Source organism: Phocoena phocoena, chromosome 19, assembly GCF_963924675.1.
Source record: "Phocoena phocoena chromosome 19, mPhoPho1.1, whole genome shotgun sequence".
Taxonomy (NCBI): domain Eukaryota; kingdom Metazoa; phylum Chordata; class Mammalia; order Artiodactyla; family Phocoenidae; genus Phocoena; species Phocoena phocoena.
In genome coordinates this window covers 24,640,085-24,664,931 of record NC_089237.1, presented here as the reverse complement: position 1 = coordinate 24,664,931, position 24,847 = coordinate 24,640,085, and the positions used below count along the sequence as shown (strand labels likewise).

At 53.8% G+C, this 24,847-nt stretch overlaps 1 protein-coding gene across 1 annotated transcript in view; it reads right to left on the bottom strand.

Annotated features, from left to right (window-relative positions):
- ABCC3 (ATP binding cassette subfamily C member 3) overlaps positions 1-23,355 on the bottom strand; it is a 30,975-nt gene extending 7,620 nt beyond the window's left edge. Inside the window, exons 1-25 of the mRNA XM_065896902.1 lie at positions 23,185-23,355; positions 22,707-22,832; positions 22,362-22,499; positions 21,407-21,532; positions 21,114-21,175; positions 20,282-20,413; positions 18,905-19,096; positions 15,631-15,808; positions 15,371-15,532; positions 14,403-14,495; positions 12,920-13,123; positions 12,668-12,814; positions 12,165-12,252; positions 11,728-11,794; positions 11,145-11,271; positions 10,888-11,064; positions 6,969-7,136; positions 6,472-6,664; positions 5,409-5,523; positions 5,070-5,220; positions 4,764-4,971; positions 4,160-4,470; positions 2,914-3,113; positions 2,642-2,768; positions 1,481-1,582 (exon numbers count right to left, since the gene is read on the bottom strand). Coding sequence (XP_065752974.1) covers positions 1,481-1,582; positions 2,642-2,768; positions 2,914-3,113; positions 4,160-4,470; positions 4,764-4,971; positions 5,070-5,220; positions 5,409-5,523; positions 6,472-6,664; positions 6,969-7,136; positions 10,888-11,064; positions 11,145-11,271; positions 11,728-11,794; positions 12,165-12,252; positions 12,668-12,814; positions 12,920-13,123; positions 14,403-14,495; positions 15,371-15,532; positions 15,631-15,808; positions 18,905-19,096; positions 20,282-20,413; positions 21,114-21,175; positions 21,407-21,532; positions 22,362-22,499; positions 22,707-22,709 — 3,471 coding nt within the window. The 5' untranslated portion in view covers positions 22,710-22,832; positions 23,185-23,355. The remainder of the gene's footprint in view (positions 1-1,480; positions 1,583-2,641; positions 2,769-2,913; positions 3,114-4,159; positions 4,471-4,763; positions 4,972-5,069; positions 5,221-5,408; positions 5,524-6,471; positions 6,665-6,968; positions 7,137-10,887; positions 11,065-11,144; positions 11,272-11,727; positions 11,795-12,164; positions 12,253-12,667; positions 12,815-12,919; positions 13,124-14,402; positions 14,496-15,370; positions 15,533-15,630; positions 15,809-18,904; positions 19,097-20,281; positions 20,414-21,113; positions 21,176-21,406; positions 21,533-22,361; positions 22,500-22,706; positions 22,833-23,184) is intronic.
- Positions 23,356-24,847: the final 1,492 nt, after the last annotated feature.

The following is a 24,847-nucleotide window of genomic DNA, read 5'->3' as shown; positions in this document are numbered from 1 at the left end:
TATAGATAGACCGCTTTCTTGAGGAGGTGTCAAAAGAATGGATGGTAGGGTTGGGGGCAGAATTTTTGAGAATGTGGAGACAGGATCATGTGTGTAGAGAGGGGATATGGGAATGCTAGGCACGAAGAGGGAGAATTTGAAGATCCCAGAGAATGGGGGATGAGGGAATGATAGGGGATGCCTGGGGAAGACAGGGGTAGATGGGGGCCCCATGGGCAGGAGAGGCCAGGTTGGGAGGAACAGGTGGGGTGGGGCTCAATGGGGGCTGACAGGGCAGGAGCTCAGGTCACAGAAGCCATGAAGTGCTTTCCAAGTAGGAGAGAGGGGCTATTTGTCTGAATGTTGCTGAGCGGTTGCATTAGATGAGAAAAGAAAAGTGTCGCTAGTTCGGGAAGTGGGAAAATCATTGGTGAGTGGGTTCAGTGGAGTGATAGGGCCAGAAACCAGGCTACAGGGTGATGAGGCAGTGGGGAGAGCACCTGCAGACCATATTTTAAAGCCAGTTTCACGACAAAGGAGAACAGAGAAATGGGACATAGGATACAGGGGAAAGGGAGGGTTGGTTTGAGTGTCTAGAATGGAAGCTGCAAGAGCTTATTTTCGCGTGTGGATGGGAATCATCCAACAGAGGGAGCAAGATGGATGACGTAGCAGATGGAGGGTGTGACTGAGGAAGTGAAGTCCTTGGGTGGCCATGCGAAGAAGTAGAGGGAGTGGACTTTGAAATGAGAAAGGAAGAAGGTGGAAGGGACACAGGCAGATCTGAAAGTCTGGAGGCAGGAAGGCTGAGGGAGTTCACGTCTTGTAAAGCCGTTTTCTCACTGAAGCGTTAGGCAAGGTTGATGACTGAGCCTGTGGTGACCGATGACTGAGTCATTCGGTCGATGACTGAGCACAGGGAGGAGGGCATGTAGGGGTTTAAGGAAAGAGAACGGTCAAAACAGAACTTTCTGAAAGTGGGAACACACGCTTCTTGGAGAAGCAAAACAGGAACACCCAGCCGTGGTGTGTGGTGATAAACTTGAAGTAAAATCAATGATTTTCTCCAGCAACGTTTTAGCAGCTGAGCACCGGCGTGTTTCAGAAGGTAGACAGGTGGGCTCAACTGGGGTGAGGATGACTGAGAGAGAGAAGGGCAAGGGAGTTGAGAGCACTGGCACTGGTGGAGCATAGGATCCAGGCTGGATGAACTTGTGGACAGAGGGACAGAGGCAGGACACGGGACCGGGGGGTGCCAGGGAGGACCAGGTACTGTGACCAAGGAGGGCTTGGAACAACGGGAGCTGTCCTCTCCCACTACATCAGGAACTGCTTGAGGGCAGACCTTATCTTGCCCTACACCTCCTCACATAGACCTCTGGTTGACACTCAAGAAGGGTTGAATGAATGAATGAGGAGCCACCTGAACAGCTGGCCTGGGGGTGTAGAGATGGTGGGTCTCCAAGCACCCCTCCCTGCCCCAGGCTCATCCCGTACCCACCTCAGTCTCCGTCTTGGAGTACTCTTTGACTCTCTCCACGGCCACAATATTAGACTCCAAGTCTGATAGCGTTCGTATCATCCAGTTCAGAGCCAACGTCACCTAGCCAAAGGGGCTGGGTCATAAGCGGGGCGATCTCTCCTCCCCCTGAAATGCCTCTGGGAGGAGTTCAGACTCCTTGACTATGCTGCTATCCTATCCCAGCTATGACCCAGGTGGGCCCGGGCAAACCCATAGCAGTGCCACCTGGGGCTCAAATCACAACTGTACCTCAGGCAGTGACAATGCAGACTTAACAAAAGGCCACCCAGCCCAGTGTTTCTTAAACTTTAATATGCACAAGAAAGATCTCCCAGGGAATCTTGTGAAAATGTAGCTTCTAATTCAGTAGGTTTGTGGTGGGACGCGAGATTCTACGTGGCCAAGAAGCTCCCAGATGATGTTGATGCAACTGGTCCTTGGACCACACTTCGTGGATCAAGGAGCCTCGATAGACAACGCTGAAGCCAGAGCCCCGGGTCTCTGGTATCAGAATCTACAGTTTAAATCTCCAGGTGATTCATATGCTCATTAAAGTCTGAGAAGACTGACCTGTCTGGACTGTCCTTTGTTTACCAAACATTCAAGACTTGAGTCACCTGGGGCATTGCAAATGTGATCTGCTTCACAAAAATTCCATCTGCAGTTATTTAATGCTTTGACAATACAGGCTGATATCAGGGTGACCTTCCCAGGCTCCAGTTACCTGCTCCGTGTACTTTCTCTGCAGGCTTGTGAAATGAGGTGTATTCCAGCTCTCCACGTCCCTGCCCCCGGACCCCGGTCAGGGTCGACCTCTAGATCTTATGCAGGCAGGGCAAATTCTATTTGTCTCTCAGGGCCAAGCTCCAAGATAATTTCTCCAACACTCCAAGGTAGAGACCTCCTCTGGGCTCCTACGTTTTGTGCCTTTCCTCCACTAAGGTCTGTGCACCCCACAGTACCATCCCCTGCTGGTGGGAGTGACTCTCCACACTTGACTGGGAGCTCACAGTCCCGTGGAGCGGAACCTGTGGCTGGTCCCCATTTGGGGCAGAGCGAGGTGCTCAGGAGATGCTTGTGAAACCTGTGTGGCCTCTGCCCCAGTGGTGGCCCTGACCCAGGACCCAGACCTCTGCGTACCTGTAGGGCATAGGACACAGACAGGCCCACCAGCCCTGGACTCTGGCTGCTTCTCCCAATCACAGCAAAGAGTGCAGTGAAGAACACGACACAGTTGCCCACGAACTCCACTCGGACCCCCAGCCACCTGTGGGGATTAGGCAAGGAGGAAATGGGGCGGATGCAAGAAGGGGGCTGTTTAGGGGCTTGGACCCAGAACACCAGGGTCTCTGCCGCAGAGACACTGGTGGAAACTCCTGGGAGGAGCAGGGGCTGAGGGAGCTGCTTCTGACCTGTTGGAGGCGATGTAAGGGTAGCAGCTCCTCTGGTTGGTGTCCACCTTAGCATCACTGATGGCCTCGAAGTCCTGGCTGCGGCCATAGGCCCGGATGACGCTGGAGCCGGTCACCGTCTCCAAAAAGTGGGAGTAGATGGGTGAGCGGCTGACAGATTCCAGCCGCTTCAGTTGCCGTGACGTAGCCACATAGAGGCGCTGACAGAGGATGGAGAAAGAGCTTGGAGTCAGGACCGTGGGGCCCCAACTCAGTCCAGCACATCCTCTGGACCCATGTGAGCCGCCTCCCCGTCAGTTCCACTGCCCCATAAGACCTTGTTCCCTTCCTCCCGCTCCGCCCGGAAGAACCCAAGACTTGGGGGCCTGATACGGCTCCACGAACCCATCCCACCCTTCCCCTCTGGTCAGCTCTGCTCACTCTTCCAGGCCACTTTGTCCACGAAGCCTTGCCCGATTGCCTCTCAGCTCCTGAACCCCTCACCTCTGCAGGGGCCTAGATTATTGCACTGACTCTGCTTTGCCTCCTGTCAGTGACGATGAGGGGCCCTAGCAGTGTGTTCACACAATCAGAATTTTGCAAAATTTGCAAAAATAAGATAATTTTGTATTCTTTTTCTTAAAGAGCCTCTCCCCGCCCCACCCCCCAGTTGTTTAAACTTCAGCCCCACAAAAACACAGTTCTGCCTCCACCTTCCATCTTCTACCCTGTGGGCCCCAAGATGGCCAGGGCCATGTAGGATTTGCATCTGAGAGTCCCCCGTCCCAGCACAGAGCACAGTCTTCACACACAGGCCTGAGCTTCTGGCCACCTGTGGATTACCTTCATCGACTGATTAATTAATGGCAGGATAGGGGCTCAGAAACACAAATGCCTTTTATAGGTAGCTGTATCTGAATGTCATCAACTCATCCATGTTAAAAACATGTACGTAAGTTTAGATATATCTAACAAGAAGGAAAGGATAATGTGTCTCAAACTGTTGACAATATTTAGCCAGCAGGAAGGAGTTCTAGGGCCAGTCACAATTTACAAGGATTTCATTTTATCCTATCAACAGCTCTGTGAGGTAGGCTCTATGATTCTATTTTACACGTGAGGAAAATGAGTTTCAAAGAGGTATTTGCTGAACCAAATCCAGCTGTGAAGCTGCGGGGCCTGACCTCCCTACATCCCACCACTGGTGGCCCCCCGCCACACAACGGCCATGCCCCCAAAAAGCCACGCCCACCCACTCAGGGCACACCTGCACAAAGAGGTAGAGGACAGCCAAAGGCAGGATGACCACAGCAAAGAGTGGCGTGCTGGCCACGATGACCACGAGGGTGGAGATGGAGTTGTAGAAGGAATTCAGCAGCATCAGGATGGTGGGAGCCAGAACGTCATCGATGATGTAGACGTCCTTGGAGAAGCGGTTGAGGATGCGGCCTGAGGGCGTCGTATCGAAGAAGGACTGTGGCGAGCGCATCTTGTTGTACAGCAGTGCCTGGTGAAGCAAGCGCGCGGCCTGGACGCCTCCCACCGCCATCATGATGGCTGACAGCATCACCAGGAGCCCTGGTGGAGGAGGAGAGGGGCGCTCGTTCACCTGGGCCAGGTGGCAGGCACGCAGGGGCAGGTTCCGAGATGGGGGATAGCCTCGGTGAACTAGGCGGGCTAAGAGGCCCAGCATGGCTAGGATGAGCTAGACAGGGCCAGAGGCAGGTAGACTGCTAGGGTGGGTTGGGGAGTCCCTGGGGCTGCGACAGTGGAGAGAGATTCAGAGGCAAGGGCATGGTTTGGGGGACCCAGCAGCCCAGAGATGAGGAAGGGGCCACCGTAGCCCCTTCTAGGTACCTCTGCAGGCTCACCTTGCAGAATTCCCAAGGCGGCGTAGACACCCAGCCTCTGGGAGGTGTTGTTCTGCTGGCCGTTCACCACAGCCTCACCGGTCCAGGCACTGAGCCAGACGTTGGCCCCAATGGCAGCCGCACTTTGACCCCCATGCAGCAGACAGATGGTCAGCATGGCACAGAGCCCCACGGCCCTGGCGTAATCCCAGAACACACTCAGCTTCACCTGCATGGCCACAGCGGTTGCACAGAGGACTCCGGTGAGCCCCGGGACTGCTAGGGGCCTGCCCACCCTCTCCATCCCTCTCCGCCCAAGCTACTCACAGTGCCCATCTCCACCTTCTCCTCCTGGGTCAGCAGCACACGGCTCGCCTTGGCCTCTGTTGCCTGCACTACCTTTTCTGCCGCACCTAGGCGCCTCCTGGGCACAGGCCGACCCTGGCCCTCTCTTTCCAGGGACATGGCACTCAGCTGTCTGCAGAGGCAACTGGTCAGGCCCAGGGAGGAGGCCTCCAGCACAGCCACAGACAGAGCCCCAGAAGGAGGTTCAGGCTGCAGCCGGAGGCCTCGGGTGTGTCAGGGAGAACGCCCACCTGTGCCCCCCGTCAGGGCTTGGGAGCCCTGGTACCGTCTCCCGGGGGCTGAGAGCTCCCAGGTGCTCACCTCATAAACTGCTTCTGGACCTCGTATGTCACTGGCTCATGAACCGTCAGGTCTGTGTGATTGCTGAGCGGGTCCTCAGTCAGCAGCACCTCCTCATCCTCTTTGTCCTCCAAGGCTGCAGCGGGGAGGCAGAAAGGAGAGCTTGGCTAGCTCACCCCGCAGGCCCCTGGTATGCCCTGCCCCACTCCAATGAAGAGGCCTGAATGGACAAGCCAGAGGCGAGGTGAGAGGTGAGCAAGAATAACAATAAAAATAAACGACGAATTTCGTGTTGGAAAGAAAAAGGGTGGCAAGAAAGACTTAGGTCAGACAGGAAGAAAAGCGTCCCATCGGGACTACGTAGAAGGGGATTCAAATATAAGGGTCAGGAGCTTGGGCTCTAGAGTCAGGCCGGCTGAGCTAAAATCCCACTTCCTCACCGCATGGGTTTAGGCAGGCATGAAAATGGGGATAATAATAGTACCTACTTCATTGTGTCCTTGTGAGGATTAAAGGAAAGAATGTGTGTCAAGAGCTTGCAAGGGGCATAGCCCTTAGTAAGTGCTCGAGACGTGTTAGCTGCATATCCGGAAGTAGGAGAGAAAGCCCAGGAGAAGGTCTGTGAGCCAGCCGGGAGCCTGGGGCTGGGGAGCCAGGACTGGACAACAAAGGGGTCTCAATATGCTCCACGAGGACAGGGATTTTTCTGTTTGTTCATTCCTGTCTCAGCGCCTGGAATAGTGCCTGGACATAGTAATTGCTCAATAAATATTTGTTGATAAAGAAATGACTTTTCCAAGCATTTGCACATTTACTAAACAGTTCATCTGTGAAACAGTTTTGCCGTACAAGCTGGGCCTGGGCCCTTAGGCCCTTTGGACACGTGAAGGCAGATGAGGAGGAAGGGCTTGAATCCATCCACTTCACTTTCCCTGCTGGTGATGTCTGACATCACGCAGATGGTCCAAGTTCCCCAGAACCTCCCTTGTGAAACACTGGGCCTGTCCACAGACACTCAGAGGCTCCAGGACAGCGGAGATGCTGGGAGGGCAGGGGAATACGGAGGGCCAAGAATGGCAGATACCGGTCCTGCTGTCGGCCTCCTGGTGCTTCTTGCCCTCATCAGGTGCATAGTTGCGGAGAAAGTTGGCAAAGGAGCCATTGCGCTGCAGCAGGGCTGCGTAAGTGCCAATCTCAGACACCTGCCCGTCGGCTAGCACTATGACAAAGTCCGTCTGGGGCAGGAAGCTGATGCCATGCGTCACTAGCACCCGTGTCTGGGGAGAAGGCAGCAGGCTATCACTCCCACTGCCCTCAGCACACAGCCCTGGCACGGAGCAAGTGTGAGGTGCCTGTGTGCCGGCAGCAGGGGCAGACACATCAGGGACTCACCCCGTGCTCAGCGCCTGAGGGGCACCGTCCCCCACCCCCGCCCCAGGTTTCCCCCACTGCCCAGCCCACGCTCCTGTTCCTCAGGCCCTCCATACCTCCAGGTCTCACCCGAACCCCTTGGCCTCCCACCAGTCTTCTCCTGTGGCCCTAGACCTCATCTTAGCCCCCTTAGCCTCTGGGAGGACTCACCTTTCCTGCCAGCACACCTTCTGGCCCAATGACTTGGTCAAAGATATGTTTGGCCACGTGGGAGTCCACGGCTGACAATGGGTCATCCAGCAAAAAAATGTCAGCGTCACTGTAGACAGCTCGGGCCAGACTGACCCGCTGACGCTGGCCCCCAGACAGGTTAATGCCCTGGATGGGTTGGAGGAGGGAGGTGAGAGGTGTGTATTGGGTAGAAGGGAGTCAGGCCATCACAAGGGGGACAAGGGCTCTGTCTATTGTCATTCAAAAAGGCAGACCTCTAAATTCACATTTCATATGCCTGGTCCTGTACCTGGGAAGCTCTAAGGCCATGGAGGAAGGGGTGGTGGCTCTCAGGGTCCTCCCAGGGCAGGTGAGGACATCGTGCTCCCTGCCATACTGGTTTCCCTGCCTTCCACCTTCATACTCTGGGAGGCTGGAAATCCCCAGGAGGTCCTTAACAGAACTTTCAGTCTCCCATCAACCATACGGTTCGCAGATGACTTTCATAACAATTATCCCATTTGGTCCTCTTGTCAGTCTTTCCAGGGAGGTATCATTGTTAATGACTTTGTCCAGGGTCCCAAACTATTAAGGGCAAAAGCAAGGATGGAAACCCAGCATCCACCCCAGAATTCATCAACCCCGAGATCATTCACGTACCAGAGGGGAGGTAAGTTCACTCCTTAAAGCCATTATGCAGAAACTGAGGTACACAGCAGCAGGGCTGGGCCTAGAGGGCAGACCCCAGAGGTATAGCCTGCTTTCCTACCACCAGCTTTCCTCATTCCCTCTGGAACAGGCCCAGCTCTTTGGGGGTACCCTGAGCAACTGACCCCTGGGTAGAACAAATGTGGGTTGGGAGCTGGAGCTGCTGAGAAGCGAGGGGTGGACATGGAAGCTGTAGTGACTGAGACGCGTGGACGTGCCTGCATTCAACCAACCCGTCTTTCTCCAGTGCTACTATGTTCTGGGCACTAAATCAGGCTTGTGTGTGCGAGGTCAGTGTGGGTCCAGGAGAGATGGGAAGGAGGAGTTGTATCGTAGATCAGGAGGTCTACTCTGGGTTCCTATAATCTCGGACTCCTACTTAAAAATTTCCCATCCCAACTGCCAGGCTCAGGCCCTCATTTCCCCAGGGCACCACGAGAGGCCCCTCACTGGTTCCTGTGCCTTTGGGCCCCTCCACACTGCAGCCAGGGCAGCTTTTCAAAATGCAATTCCTGTCCCTGCCTAAAGCTCTTCACTGACAAGTTGAACGTCAAGGTAAAAAATGATGGTAATGGATTATAACACGTTGAATCAAATAAGAATCCATGAGCCCACGTTGATATAAAAAAATTAATGAATAAGTAATAAGTCAACTAATAACTATAGAAGGAATGGAGTTAGAAAATCAACATTTGGCCAACATCATAGTAAACACTGACTCAGGCAAAAATCATCAATGAAAGTCATCAAATGAAATCATCAGTAGACGATACCACCTCAATCAAGAGATCAAAGTTAACATTGTCAGTAACGCATGAACCGACATCGTGTGTCTCCTGATATGACGCACCAAGAAGGACACAACGTTACTTCTTTGGCTTTTCCCCCAAAAAATATATTCCGAATCTAATCGTGTTCAAATTGAGAAACATTCTGCAAAGTAACTGGCCTGTACTCTTCAAAAGTGTTGATGTTCTAAAAGACAAAGACTGAGGAATTATCCAGATTGATTGAGAATAAAGAGATATGACAACTAAATGAAACTCATGATCCTGGATTGAACCCTAGACCAGGAAAGAAAATAGCTAAAAAAGACATTACTGGGACAAACGATGACATTTCAAATGTCAGACAGTCAATTAGATAATAATACTGTATTAATGATAAATTTCTTGATTTTGATAACTCAACTATAGTTATGTAAGAGGATGTCTTTGCTTTGAGACACTGAAATCTTCAGTATATAAAAAAAGAGGTGAAGCTATAAAACTCAGAGGAAAACACAAGGGAAAAGTTTCATGACATTGGACTTGGCAATGATTTTTTTGGATAAGACACTAAAAGCACAAGCAACAAAAGTAAAAATAGAAAAATTGGATCACATTAAAATCAAAAACTTCTGTGCATCAAAGGACACAATCAGCAGAGTGAAAAGACAACCTTCAGAAGAGGAGAAAATATTTGCAACTCATATATCTGATAGGGGGTTAATATCTAGTATGTATAAAGAATGCCTACAACTCAACAACAAAAAACCAAACAACTTGAATAAAATCTGGGCAAAGGACTTGAATAGACACTTCTCCAGAGAAGATATACAAACTACCAATAGACACGTGAAAAGATGCTCAACATTAGTAATCACTGGGAAATGCAAATCAAAACCTCAATGAGATACCACCTCACATCCATTAGGATGACTACTACCAAAAAACAAAAACAAAAAACCAAACAACCACCCCAGAAAACAACAAGTGTTGTCCAGAATGTGTAGAAGTTGGAGACCTTGTGTACTGTGGGTGGGAATGTTAAATGGTGCAGCCACTATGGAAAATAGTATGGCAGTTCCTCCAAAAATAATAAAAAAAATAGAATTATGATTTAGCAATTCCACTTCTGGGTATGTACTAAAAAGAATTGAAAGTAGGGTCTTGAAAAGATCTTTGCATACCCGTGTCCATAGCAGCTTTAGTCACGATAGCTGAAAGGCGTAAGCAACCCAAGTATCCATTGATGGATGAATGGATAAGTAAAAGTTGCTGTTTAACGGGTACAGAGTTTTAGTTTTGCAAGATAAAGAGAGTTCTGGAGATTGCCTGTACAACAATGTGAGTGTATTTAACACTACTGACCTATATACTTAAAAGGATTTCTAAGGTAAAGATTTATGCTATGTATATTTTGCGACTGTTAAAAATTAATAAATTAATTAAAAAATAAAAACTTCCACTGATGTCCCATGATTTTTAGGGTAAAGGCCAAAACCTTGATCAAAGTCTTCAAGGCTCTACGTTACCCTGTTTCTGCCACACCCCTTCTAACCTCCAGTCACATCAAATTGCACAGAAATGCCAGTCCACCCGCCATCCCTTGGCTTTCAAAGGCTTTCCATCACTTGGTAAAAGCCACAGTTCTTACAGTGGTCTCCAAGGCCCAATGTGACCTGGCTGCCTGGACACCTCACTGACCTCATCTCCTCCTCATCCCTGCTCATTCCACTCCATCCACATTGTTCTTCTTGCTGGTCCTTAAATGGCCCAATCACACTCCTGCCTCAGGGCCTTTGCACTTACTGCTCTCGCTGCCTCAAATGTCCCAGACAGGGCTTCACGTTCGAAGATACGGACCACCCCCTCACTTTGTTCAAGTCTCCGGTTCTCAGTGAGGTTTTCCCAAAGCACATTAACAATACAACCCTGCACATACTCCTATATCCCTTCCCTGTTTCATTCTTTCCCCTTAGCGTTTATCTAATATTATATATTTTACTGATTTATCTTGCTATCATCTCTTTCCCCCAGTAGAATGTAAGCTATATGAAGGCAGAGATTTTAGTCTGGTGTATTTACTACTGTATAATATTGCCTGGCATATAGTAGGTAGGTAATAAAATCTGATGACTGATGAGAGCTTCTTCCTTAGCTCTTAAGATTCAGCTCAAAAGTGATGCTTTTCCTTATGCAGACCACCCCGTTACTGCCTTCCAGTACCCTGCACAGGCCTTCAGCCTGGCCCCCAGGACATTCTACAGCACCTACCTGTTTACAAGTCAGTTTCCCCCAGTAATAGCTCTGTTTCACCAGTGCCTAGCACACAGCTAGGCATGATACTACATGAATGTGTGAATGAATGAATGCATATCTGGACCTGGGCTGGATTGAGGTGGGCAGCTATATGTGCTAACTCCCCAGAGGATGAAAGAGGAGCCTACCTTCTCTCCGATCTCTGTCTTGCTCCCACCAGGCAGCACCTCCAGGTCAGCCAGCAGGGCACAGGCCTCCAGAGCCTGTTGGTACCGCTTGGGGTCCAGGGCTTGGCCAAACAGCACATTTTCCTGAAGAGTGCAGTTCTGTACCCATGCCTGCTGGGGCACGTAGGCCACGGAGCCCTGGCCAAGGAGAAGTTTACCTCGGGGTTTGCCCAAGGCCTGGCCAAGCTTCCCTTCCCAGGAGTCCCTGCCCCTCTCACCTTCATATACACCTTGCCTTCCAGCTTCTCCATCTCTCCCAGCAGGGCAGACAACAGGGAGGACTTCCCACAACCCACAGGCCCCACCACAGCCACTAGTGCCCCTTTTGGCACCTGGATATCTAGGCTGGGGGCAAGAAGACAAGTAGCCCAGTCAGAGGAGGAATCAGGGTTGTTTTTTTTTTTTTTGCGGTACACGGGCCTCTCACTGTTGTGGCCTCTCCCGTCGCGGAGCACAGGCTCTGGACGCGCAGGCTCAGCCTCAGCGGCCATGGCTCACGGGCCCAGCCGCTCCGCGGCATGTGGGATCTTCCCGGGCCGGGGCACAAACCCGCATCCCCTGCATCGGCAGGCGGACTCTCAACCACTGCGCCACCAGGGAAGCCCTGGAATCAGGGTTTTGGTCCCCCACCTTCCACCTGGAGACCCAAGCCCTCCTCCCTTTCAGACACCACCCTGGCAAGCTGAGGCTCTTCCTGCTTCTCAGGCCAAAGACTGAAGCGTGAGAGTGGGGTTGGGTTCCGCTATTGACCTGACCTTTGGCTCACTTTAGGCAGCTGAGAAGGGAAGGGGAAGCTGGTACCTGTGCAGGGTGGGTGGTAGGTTCTGGGACCAGGTGAAGGTGCCATTGTGTATGGTGACAGTATAGCCTGGGAGGACAGAGGTGTACAGCGTCAGGGGGCCCAGGGCAAGGGGAGGAGGATCCCTGGGTGGGGAGAGGTGTGGGAAGCCCCAGGGGGAGGGCAGGGAATCTTGTGGGGGGGCAGGGAGGGGAGACAGGAAGTCCTGGGGAGGAGCAGGGGGAGCCCTAGGGAAGGAAGGTGGTGGGGGAGGCCTGGAGAGAGACGACGAGAGGAGAGAAAAGAGCAAGAAGAGGAAGAAGGCGGGCACAGAGTGAGAGCAGATAGGAAAAGAGGATGAAGAAAAGGGGGTCACAGGAGAAAAGTTAAAAGCTTGGAACAGAGAATTTTCTGGAGCAGTGGCTGGGGCAAGGGCAACCCAGGTAGAGGCTGTCTGGACCTGGGGTGATGGTCTTTCTTTCCACACACTGGGAGTCAAGTTCATCTTGGCTCAGGAAATGCTGGATCCGTTTCAGAGACACACTGGTCTGCATGCAGAAGGGTGCGGGTCAGCCCGGGAAGCTGTGCACTTCCTGTACCATCTCCTCTTACCCTTGCTAGCCCCCAACTTCCTGGGTGAGGCTGGGCCCCCTGAGGGCCCAGAGGCTGGTGCTAGGGCCCCTCCCATGACTGAGTCTTGGCTGGCTCTCAAGGCCAAAGACAGGGTCCAGGTTGGTAACAGGAGGCTGTCTCCAGAACTTGGGTTTCCAAGGACCTTACCTGACTTCCTCTGACTCCAAATGGCCCCTGACTCTAATGACCTCATTCAACTTGGAACAACTCTTCATAATGCCAGATGGCCCTCCCCCGATTGCAATAACTCTCCCTGATTATCCCCTGACCCTAAGGGACCCCATCAACCTGCCCGCACTCCAGCAGAGCCCCCGCCCTGTCCAGCATTACCTGGGCCAAGTTGCTGATCAACTGGGGCAGCATGTTGAGGGGGATTTTTAAGATGTTGAACAGGGACACGGACACAAAGGCCTTCTCAGCATCCAGCACATTGTTCTTGTCCACGGACACGTACATCCCGAGGGTGGTCAGGGTCACCTGGGCAGGCGTAGGGAATGGGTGTCAGGGTGGCGTCTGCAGGGTCCAGGGGCCCGGGCTGGCCAGGCAGGAGGCGGGACGCCAGCCCAGGCAGGGGTGCCTCACCAGGAAGGGGGTGCAGATCCAGATGAAAGTGGACGTGGCATGGAGGTAGGCAGCCTGGCGCATCAGCCGGAGCTCCTCCTGCCGGATGTCCTCCACCTGCTTCAAGAAGCTGGGCTCCCAGGCATACAGCTTCAGCACCTTGATGCCACCCAGGATCTCGCTCATCAGCTTGACGCGTGAGTCCTTGAGTTTCATTTGCTCTACCTATGGAGAGTGTGGAAAGTGCACACCCCGAGCCCCTCCCCAGACCTCTACCCACAGGGGCTCACACCTTCCCTGCACTCACACACACAGGGCAGCCGGACTGCTCACCGTTCCTCCCTGCCTGCCCGTGCTGCAGCCCAGCCTGGAATACCCAGCCCGCCCTGGACAAAATCCAGCTCCAGCCTCAGTGCCCCACCACTGACCCTCGCAGGCAGCACCCTCTTTCCCTTCTCTGGGTTTCTAAGGGAATAGATCCCTTATTCCTCTTTGTTCCCCAGTCCCTATAACCCAGGGTGCAGCGTGCCAAATCAATCTATTCATTCACCCCAGTTTATTGAGTGCCTATTATGTGCCAGGCCATGTGCTAGACGTAGGGCAGACAATGAAGAACACCTCAAAGCCCTGGCCATCATGAAGCTGACAGTCTGATGGGCGACGTAGACAGGAAGCAAACAACCACCTGAATAAATGCTTAATAAATTATTACGCATACTCCGATGGGAGTTACAGGATTCTGGGAGAGAATAATGGGGTAGGGACTGGGAAATCAGAGTTTATGCTGGGAGGTGAAGGAAGGGAGGGAACTGGGCAAGGAAGGAAGGGTGAAGCACATTCCAGGGAACAGTATGTATGGTAGCCCAGAGGTATTCAGAGCTTGTTGATTTGGAGAAAAGAAAGGCCATACTGGATGAAACTTGGCCATATCCCAGGGGGTGAGGGATTGAAAGGTGAGCAGGGGCCCGGTGGGTGGTGGTAGGGAATTTGTCATTTATCCTATGTACAGCGGGAAGCTAGGGAAGACATCAGTAAATGTTTGCAAATAAATAATGAGCCTTGGGGCTTCCCTGGTGGCTCAGTGGTTGAGAGTCTGCCTGCCGATGCAGGGGACACGGGTTCGTGCCCCGGTCCGGGAAGATCCCACATGCCGCGGAGCGCCTGGGCCCGTGAGCCATGGCCGCTGACCCTGCGCATCCGGAGCCTGTTCTCCGCAACGGGAGAGGGCACAACAGTGAGAGGCCCGCGTACCGCAAAAAAAAAAAAAAAAAAAAAAAAAAAAAAAAAAAATAATGAGCCTTGGTTCCTCAGCTGCAAAAGTAGAATGTTTCTAAAACCCTCTCAGGGTTGGGGGCTAGAATAAGCTAAGGTTTGTGACAGTGGCTTGGAGCCGTCCATACTCGGTGAGCAAGGTAGTTGGTAAAGCCCAGGTTAGTAGTGACTGCTCTCCACCAGGTACCTGGCCAAGGCTCCAGGCAGGAGCAGCGCAGTTGCTAGCACCCACCTGGAACGCACGCATTTTCACAGCCACGGCTCCATTGAGCGGAATCAGCAAGACCATGAGAGCGACTCCAGCCAGGACAGAGGGACCCAGGTTCTGAAGAGGCACAATAGATAGACTAGACAGACAGACAGAGTATATAGACAGAACCCAACAGGCAGAGGCCTATTGACCTGAAATGCAGGGAAGGGCAAGAAGCAAAAGATCGTGGTCAGCCAAACAGACAGACAGCAAAAAGCAGACACACAGATAAAGCCAAAATGACGAAAACATTTGCAAAAACAGCCAGCCATCAGATAATGACAAGAGATAGGGACAAACAGGCAGACATAGAAGGGTGTCCAGACACACAGGAAGGCAAATACAGACAGGCAATGACAGTCAGAGTCACACCCACCTTGCCTCCAAGTCCCTCTTCCCTCCCCTGGGTTCTGTGAGAAGGATTATCACACAGGCCAGAAAGACGTGACTGCAGACACCGGCAACCTCACAGTCCTGTCCCCCACCCCTCTGCTGACCCAGAATAACCCTCTCTTGTCCCATCTGAAGGAAGGAGAAGGTCAGAGGAAGGGGGCAGAGATCAGGGTTCAGGAGTCACCTGCCAGGACTTCCCTGGTGGCACAGTGGTTAAGAATCCGCCTGCCAATGCAGGGGACACGGGTTCGAGCCCTGGTCCAGGAAGATTCCCACATGCCGCAGAGCAACTAAGCTCATGAGCCACAACTACTAAGCCTGCACCCTAGAGCCTGAAAGCCACAACTACTGAGTCCGTGAGCCACAACTACTGAAGCCCGTGCTCCGCAACAAGAGAAGCCACCGCAATGAGAAGCCCGCGCACCGCAAGGAAGAGTAGCTCCCGCTTGCCGCAACTAGAGAAAAGCCCGCGCGCAGCGACAAAGACCCAACACAGCCAAAAATAAATACTAAATAAATAAATAAACATTTAAAAAAAAAAAAAGAAGAAGAGTCACCTGCCAGAGGAAGTACACTGCCAGGATCATCTGCAGTGGTGCTGACCACAGCAGGTTGACGAAGGGGACAACATCCATGAAGTGCTGGGCGTCCACCGACATGAGGTTAATAATTTCTCCCACAGTGGACTCACGTTTGACTGAATTGGTGATGACCAGAGCCTGCAGGTAGACAGCAGGGTGACGGACTGGGCCCGCGAGTCTCTCCAAAGCTCCCCAGGACTGGCTTCCCCAGCCCCCCATGCCCTGCTCCAGCTGACCTTCCTATAGATGACACCTATGATGCCCGTGCGAAACCTCAACCCCATCACAAAGATGCAGTGGTAATACTGGTGTAAGATCAGAGTCTGCATCACGGAGCACACGAACATCAGCCCGGCCACCAGAAAGCCCCACCAGGTGGGGGCCGTGGGGTTTGAAATAAATCTGATCAGGATGCTGGAAGGTGAGGAGAGAGGCATGAGGGGGGGCAGGGCTCCCCCAGTCTACTCCCTCTACTGCTGCCCTCCCCTTTCCCCTCAGCCTCCACTCTGCCCCTGCCTCTGAAACCTCTCAGGGGGAGGCTGCTGGCCCTCCACACCCCCACCCAGACCAGGGGGACTTGCGCAGAGCTGCCTCAAGCCCTCCATCCTTACTCCTTTCTGCCTCCACCTCCTTTCCTGCCTACCATGGCCCCCCGCCACCCACCCCTTTATCACCCTCTGGCCACCTGCCTCACCGGCCTGCCTTTCTTGCCTCCTTGGACCGTGTGGCAGGAAGCAGTGCAACATGTCCATTGATTACACTTTCCTGCACCTTCTTCTGGGCTGCCGAGGGCTCTGAAGTCCACTGCGTGACCACACAGACCCTCGCCCCTCAAATCCACCCATCTCAATATCAGCGGCCTCCCACGCTGCCCAGTGACCTTCTCCGGGGCCCTAATCTACTTCCTCTCCCGCAGTCCTTTTCACCTCTTATCCTCTCACCTGTCCTCACTCCCCACCTCTCTCAGCAGCTGCCCACTTAAATCTTCCCACTGAGAACTCCCTGCCAACTACAAACTTCCCTGCAAACACTTGCCCTCTTCCTTTTGTCCTGCCTCAGGACAGGAGGCGTCCTTTCAACTTTCCACGCCGGGTCCTGCCCCCCAAGCCCTGGATCCCACCTGTCTCCTCAGGAACATGTGTCGTCGTTGGCCCCCTTTTTCTCCTGGTCTTCAGTCCCCTCCTCTCCGCTGGCAGCTCTGTGCCTTGGCCGACTGACATGACCAAGTCTCTTCCATGTTAGGACAAACCTCCCCTTGACCCCATGGAGCAACCTCCATAGTCATGGCCAGGCTTCTTCTGCTGGGGGTTGGGTGTAACTCCCCAAAAGACATTTCAAGTCATAACCCCTGGTACCTGTGCATGTGACCTTATTTGGAAACAGGGTCTTTGCAGATGTAATCAAGTTAAGATAAGGTCATATTGGAGTAGGGTGGCCCATAAACCAGTGACTGGTGTCTTTATAAGAGAAAAGAGAGGGAGGTTTGCACACAGAGACACAGATGCAGACAGACAGACACACACACACACACACACACACACACAGGAGGATGCCATGCAAAGATGGAGGCAGAGATCGGAGCGATGAGTCTCTAAGCCTAGGAATGCCAAGGACTGCCAGCTCCACCAGCACCTGGGAGGCGTGGAACAGATTCTCACTCAGAGCCTCTAGAAGGAACCTACCCACTGACACTTTGATTTCAGACCTCTGGCTTCCAGAACTGTGAAAGAATACATTTCTGTTTTCAGCCACCCAGTTTGTGGTACTCTGTTACCCTAGAAAACTAAGAACCTTTATAGGAGGTTTCTAGACCTCCACTGGCCCCGTCTCCACTGCAGAAACCCTATTCTCAGGCCCTTCCCTTGTGTCGCAGCCTCTGTTCCTGGCAAAGTCACCCACAAACTCCACGTTGCCTTCCTCAGGCTCTATTTTACTGGTCAACTTGCTTCACTGGAGACCACACCTTTCCCCATAAGGGTTCTCTGTGCCCTGCTCCACAATCTGGGTTCTTTTCCCCACTTCGTCCCCCCACACTAGTCTTCTGCTCATCCATACCTGTCAGAATGCCCTAGGGCTCTGTCTGGGGCCTCTGCAGGGCTCTCTGGGAGAGGTTAGCCACAGATATGGGACCTTGGGCTTCCACCCGATGCCTCTGCAAATGTGATCTCCAGCTAGCTGGGAATCTCCAGCAACTCAGGCCCAAAATGGCCAAGATGCCCCTCACCACCTTGCCCAGGGCCCAGGTCTCTCTTCCTGCTGAGTTCACCATCTCAGCAAAAGATCCATCATCCTCCAGCTACCCAGGCCAGAACCCAGGTCACCTTTTTCCCCTCCCTTTCCCTGGCACCAACACTCATTTCCAGAGAGTAGCTCCTGAATCCTTTCTCATTCCTGACCTGGACTTTCCTTGGACCTGGTTGGCCCACTTCCATGTGGCCACCCTGCCCTGCCTCCCCCACACTACTGGCAGGGGATCCTTCCAGAATGAAAACCAGACACCCCTCCCTGGCTTCAAATCTTTCAAGGATTTCCTTAGCTCTCCCTCTCTCCCTTTGTTGTCCTGCCCCTCACTTTGGTCACACCCCCACCCCCGCCACAGCATTCAGAAATACCTGGAGTTCCTGAGTTATGCTGTTTCAGGCCTTTGTGACTTTGCACCTTCCCCTCCTTCCTCACCTAGTCAGCAAATTGCCTGTCTTTCCAAACTTGATAAGCTCTCTGGCTGGCAAGTGTACCCTGCCCCTTCCCAGGCTGGCTTCCTTGCTCCTCTGGGGTTTTTTCAGACACCTAAGTACACCTCCGCCCACACTGTGCTCTAATAGACTTACACATTGGTTTCTCCCACAAGACTTTAAGACCATATCTTAGTCACCTTTGTATACCTAGTGTCTGGCACCATTCTGGGACCTGGGGGCTCAAAATATGTTCACTGAATGAATGAATGCACAAATGTATGATTGGAGGGCCAGAGGATTGAGGGCTCAGCTGCTAGCTCCTTCCCATCCCCTCATTTGAGAGCTCTTTCTAGACCAAGCCACTCACGTGAGAGATGGCGGAGCCTATCATCTGGAAAGAGCACCGTAGATGGAGTTCAGAGCCCTGGACTGAAATCCATCTTTCCCAGCTGTGTACCCTTGGCCAAGTCACTTCACCTCTCTGAGTTCCCATTTCCTCATTTTCTGGATTGTTTTTTGCTTTTCTGCTTCCTTGTTTGTAAAATGGGAAAAGGGCACCTCTCCGTAGGATTGTCAGGAGGATTTAAAGAGAGAATGTATGTTAATGTATACATCAGGGTACCTGGCAGTTGTACTTAGTCCAGATAAGTTGGATGTGAATGGGGAAATGAGGTGCAGAGGCTCTGCCACTCGCCAAAGGTCACACAGAAAGTGGGGATAGCCCCTTCGGTTCCTGGTCTGGGGCTCTTCTCTCTACCCATTGTCCCCGAGGCTGGCCAGCCAGCCAGCCCCTTGCCCCGGGAAGGGCCGCGTGGGAGGGGGCGTGGAGAGAGACCTCAGCAGCTGCGGGTTGATGAAGGACAGCAGGTCCTGGGTCAGCTTGAAGAACATGCTGAGGAGGAAGCTGGAGCCAAAGGTGGCCATCAGGGCCCGCAGGAAGGGGGGCTCCCGAGCCTGGGGCCGGCCCCCCAGCAACACCTCACCCTCGCTGGACAGTCTCTTCCCAGAAGCCTCCGCAGCCTGGTGTCTGGTCCGGGGAGGAAGGAGCAGTGGGTAGGAATGGGCACATGGGCTCCGTGAAGCCAAGGGCCACCGGGGCTGGCGAGGACCGGGTAGGAGGGGGAGCTGCTTCCTTGGCTCTCAGAACTGGGAGGGGGAAGGACAATGAGACTTTCCAGCTGAGAATCCCCAAGTGTCTTCAGGTGCTAGAGGATATGTGAAGGGGTGCCTTAACTGCTCCTCAAGGACTATACACCCAGCAATTCCCAACCTGTGGTCCTCTCTGTGCCCCGCCCAGGGCTGGCTCCAGGGGGGATGCTGACAAGAAGGGAGACATGGGCAGGGCTGGCTAGTGGCCTAGTCACTGGCAAGCTGAGCAGGGAGGGAGGGGAGGTGGCGTGGAGGGACAGAGAGGGGGTGCAGCAGGCAGCCTGGGGGCCATTAGGTCTTCCAGAGGCTCCAAGCCATGAGCCCAAGACACTGCTGAGCAAGTCCATGTCCCTGGTTCCTTCACAGCCAGTCGGCCATCAGAGGCTCAGGTGGAACCAGCATGGGATTTCTGGGCCCCAGGCTGTGGGTGGAAGGGGTTTCGGTCCTGGGGGGCGGGGGGTGGAGGAGGACGTGGGTGAAGAAGGAGGGCTCAGAACCTCAGCTTTCTTGGCTGGGTAGTTGGCCAGAGACAGGCTGCCAGTGGGCAGGCCCTTAGCCACAGGGTCATCTCTTCCAGCCCCTGCCTCCACGCAGGAAGCAGGATTGAGAGGGGGTGCTGGCCTCAACCTTCCTCCCCCGGCCCCCTCCCCTCCTGAGGGAAGTCCCTGGAATCTACCCTTCAAGTCAGGCAGGGCAGGGCAGTGGTGAGTGCTGTGGGGCCAGACGGCTGGGTGTGGATTCTGGCTGTGTGGCCTCTGGAACACAAAGGCACTAGAACCTGCACAGCAGCTGTCGGAGACCAACCGCGTTAGTCTGCGCGATAAGGACAATGCCCGGGACGGCGTAAGTGCCACGAAAGCGTCAGCCACCCGCCAGCATCAGTAGCGCTGGGAGAGCTGACCCAGGCCTGAGCTGCTCACCCCAGGACCACCTGCACCTGCTCTTCTCCCCACGCCCAGCCATCTGATCTCCTGGGTCTACCAGCCTCGCCTGCAGGAGACCTGGGCTGTATGAAGGGGTGGGGGTAGGTGGGCGCGGGGACGGGGGAGGAGGGGCGCCTCACCGCGCTGCCTGCTCTTGTTGCTTCTTCCTCTCCTCCAGCAGCCTCTGCACCACCACGTGGGAGCGGTCCTCCTTGTTCAGGCACCAGAGGTCCCACTCCTCCAAGGGCCGCCGGTAGCTGAGGATGGCCAACCTGGAGTGGACAGGCAGCACCAGCCTGGGTCAGAGTTTAGCAGCCTGGGGACAAGGGTCTCCAGAAAGGAGGGTGTCCCTAGGGAGCTGTGGCCAAGGAAAGTGTTCCTTTATTTGCACAGTGAGCAGGATGGGGGTCACTGCCTCCCACCCCAGGTTCCTACTCCCAGCCCTTTCTCACTCCTTCCCAGATGCCCCACTGACTCCTGGGCACTGATGACAAAATCCATGCTGGCCGCGGCCCTGGGGGATGACAAGGCCTGCTGGATGGAGCTCCAGCCCGAGGAGCCTCCTCAGTACAATATGGTTGACGGGCTGTCACCCAGGTCACAGACACAGTTCTCCTGCTCTAGCTGCTCAGAGGGGCGCCAAGGAATGACAGCTGCAAGCTTACCCCTGACCAAAGAGCTGGGAACTAATTATGGTCTCCTTCTAGGACCCTAGGCCTGTCCCCACGGCCTGCCAGACACAGGTCTGGCCTGTGCCCTGGGATCAGAACTGGACCAGGACCGGCCTCTGTACTCAGCCCCCAGCCCAAACAGACAGGCTTCCCACCCTCGCCTGCCCCACGCCCACTGGGGTTCACAGCTCCTCAGGCCCCTGAACTCCTGGCCTGCTCCCCTTCCTCTTTCTCATCCCCCAACTATCCGTCCCCATTCCCCGTCCCCCGGGGCCCCAGGCTTGGGGAAGAGCCAACTCACTTTGTAAACCACCAGAAAGACAGGCGGGAGAGGAAGCCAGCTCCGGCCTCGGGGCAGGGGTTCTAGAAGGTGCAAGAGTGGGGCAGGGGACATCAGGAGGGCACACCACCCTCTCTAGGCAGAGCAGAGGGAGGAGGGTGCCCCGTTCCTTCCTGCTCCAAGCCCCATTGTGCACACTGTGGAGGTGACATGAAGATGGAATGAACTGGAAGGGATGGGGGGATGCTGGTGAGGGCTGGGCTGAGGGGTGGGCTGTGGCACCCCCACTACCACCCACCTCCATTAGGACTCACGGGGTCGATATTCTTGGGGGAGAAAAATGGTGGCTTCTCCCTGGAGCACGAGAGGACGAGGGCAGAGAGCACCAGGGCAAAGTAGATATAGAAGGTGGTGAAGCGGAAGGGGTCTGAGATCTTGCCCTGGGGGAGAAAGGAGAGCAGCCTCAGAGCTTGGGAAGCCCTGGGCCTGCAGCCCTTGCCCCAAGGAGTCCTTTGGGGCACCAGACCCCTCTGGGGTAGAAGTCAGCAAAAGTGGGTACCTGGGTCCCCCTGCCCAGAGGCTTCTGAGAGACGGGAAATGTCATAGGGGGTCCACTGTCCTGTGGAGACTTGCCCTGCTCATCTACATCACCTTGTCTAACCCTCCCTAACAGGTAGGAAATCTTATGATACTCAGTCTGCAACTGAGGAAATGAGACTCTAGATGACTCAGGAATTTGCCCAAGATCACAAAGAGTAAGTGGGTTGTTCCCAGCCTGTGCTCTTATGAATATACTTGACTGCCTCCTCTTGAGATGGAGAAACAGAGACACTAGATTGATCCCCAGTGTTCCTACCACGCCCGCGCACCACTGAAGATCCAGAGGAAGGCCAGGAACTGAGGGAGGTGGGGAAAAAGGGAGAACAAGACGACGGGATTCCAGGAAAGCCAGAGCCGTTCATGTTTGCGCACCTGCTCTCACTGAACGGACATCGTACTTGGTGGTGGCTGCTACGTTCCCACGGACAGCCAACAATGGCTGCATCTGGCTGCGTTCCCCTGGGTTACAATGGCCCTCCCCCGGCCCACCAGTCTGCCTCTCAGCAGAGATACAAGTAGGGAATGACACAAAAAGGACTGAACAGCAGAGGAGGTCCTGGGAGCTGGGTAGGGGCAGAAGAGAGGAGCCTGGGACCCAGCAGTGACCTTGAGCTCTGGGGACAATCCCTAGACAGCAGGGGACCTGGCAGGTTCCTCTCTTCCGCTTACCTGTGCCAAAGCTGAAAGGATCTTGGAACGGAAGGGGATGATGCCACAAACCACACACAGGAACCAGAAGATGATGAGGACCCCCGAAGACCGAACCCCCTGCAGCCGCTCATACTGGATCAGCAGGGTGGCCAGCAGCTGTGCAGGGAGGGCAGGGGAGGCTGGGCCGGAGCACACACATCTGGACCTGCCTCCATTCCTCCCCATGCCACATGGCCATACGTTTCTGGGGTTACCCACTCCTAAGGTGTCCAGCCTTCTCCTCAGAGCCCATGGTTCCCCCATCACAATCCCACAACCCACTGGAGATCCTCCCCAACCCAGATTCCCTGGTCCCACACTGACCATGGTGACCCCCACCACCAAGGGGGTGACAAAGAAGATGGGAGCAGGGGCCCAACCGCGGACCAGGCCATGGAAGGAGTAGAAGAGGTCAATCCAGGAGACACACCACAGCAGGACGCCCAAGGCCTATGAACAGGGCACATGTTGGGGCCTCCATCCCCAAAGAAAGGGATGGTCCCCACTGGGGAGGAGCCTTTGCTCCTGAAACCAACAGACCTGCCCAGGTTTGCCCCCAAGGGCTGGGCTGGGCACTGGCCAGAATCTTCTCCAGGGTGGGGAGAGCATTGCTGGAGAACTTGATTGAACTTCCCCAAGCAGAGATTATCTTAGCCCAGCTGGCAGGCTGCCATGGCCCTGAGCACAGGGAGGGTGAGGCTGGGGAACCCAGACCAGTCACTGAGGGTGGGGAAAGGGACCCATTAAAAGGAGAATCTCCTAGGTCCTGGTCCCACCCGCAGGAGAGCCCTGAGCCGCTGACCGTCTTGACCCTAGAGAGACTAGAGAGAACAATGTAGCCTTGGTGGCGGTGCCGCAGGTAGAACAGGTAGCAGGGCAGGGCAGCCCACAGGTAGATGCAGGGGACCCAGGCCAGCACGGAGTTCTGGAAGCAGGGAGTGACGTCCGGGTTGTCTGTGTGCACGGACAGATTGGAGTCCTGGGGACAAAGAGGAGAATTCAGGGGCAGCCTTGTGCAGCCCTGGGCTCACGCTCCAGGGAGGGGGCTGGGCCAGAGAGCTGCTCCATGCGCTCTGGGGGTCAGAAGGCGTGTGAATATGAAAGTCTAAGTGTGCAAACCAGCAGGCATCGTCCCGAGTGTGAGCTCTTCCAGGAGGCTAAGGGTGCTCCATTTCCTCATATTTTCTCTCTGTCTCTCTAACTGATGTTTAATTTAAGCACAATAAACCACACCCATTTGAAGAGCACAATCCACACCTGCAAAACTGCTCCCACCATAAAGACAGAGAATAAGCCACCGTTCCATGAGTTCCTCTGTGCCCCTCTGCAGCCCATCCCTCCCAGGCAAACACTGGTCTGCTTTCTGTCGTTCTAGATTTCCACTCTTTTATTTCAAATTAATTTTTAATTTTATCAAAGCAATATATACACATGGTTGAAGAGCCCACTTTCTCTCTAAGGCTCTCCCAGGGAAGGGATAGGGAGACTCTCTGAGCTTTAGTTGCCTCTCCTTTAAACTGGGGGCAGCCATCCCTGCCCCACCTACCTCCTCAGTGGGTGTGAACTCAAAGGAGCAAGGGGATGTGGAGAGAGCTTTGTAAACAAAGCTGGGGCGACCAACCACCCCAGTGTGCATAGAACTGTCCTGGTTCTAGCACTGACAGCTTTGTGTCTTGGGGAACCACTGAGTCCAGACAAGACCGCTTTTTGTCTTTGCACCTAAGAACTTTTCTGGAAAGAGATGGGGGAACACATTCAAACACATATTTTACCAAGACTTTTCCCCAAGGCCACCGATGAACTAATCATTTTTTCCCTTCTTGCAAAGTATTAGACTGTCTTTACAGAAACTCATAAAATATAAACAACTTAAAAAAAAAAGGGACTCTCCTGGTGGCGCAGTGGTTAAGAATCCACTTGCCAATGCAGGGGACACAGGTTCGATCCCTGGTCCAGGAAGTTCCCATATGCTGTGGAGCAACAAAGCCCATGCGCCACAACTACTGAGCCAGCGTTCTAGAGCCCACGTGCCGCGACTACTGAGCCCACGTGCCGCAACTACTGAAGCCCGTGTGCCTAGAGCCCGTGCTCCGCAACTAGAGAAGCCACCACAATGAGTAGCCCCTGCTCGCTGCAACTAGAGAAAGCCTGCACGCAGCTACGAAGACCCAAGGTAGCCAAAAAAAAAAACCCAAACCTCACCCACAATCCCATCCACCTAGAGACGACTCAACACCAGAAGATAGAACCCTCTACCTTCTAACTGCCAGTTTAAATAATTGTCATTTTTATTTTTGTCAAAGTTATAACATGCACATAATTCTAAAGGTACATGAAAAGAAAATGGTACCCTGCCTCATCACTCCCCACCCCTAGTTCCACTTTCCAGGGGTAAGTATGTTCAAATATGCTAACTTTTTTTGGTAGCTACTTCTATGTTTTTTGCTTTTAATATCGTTACATGA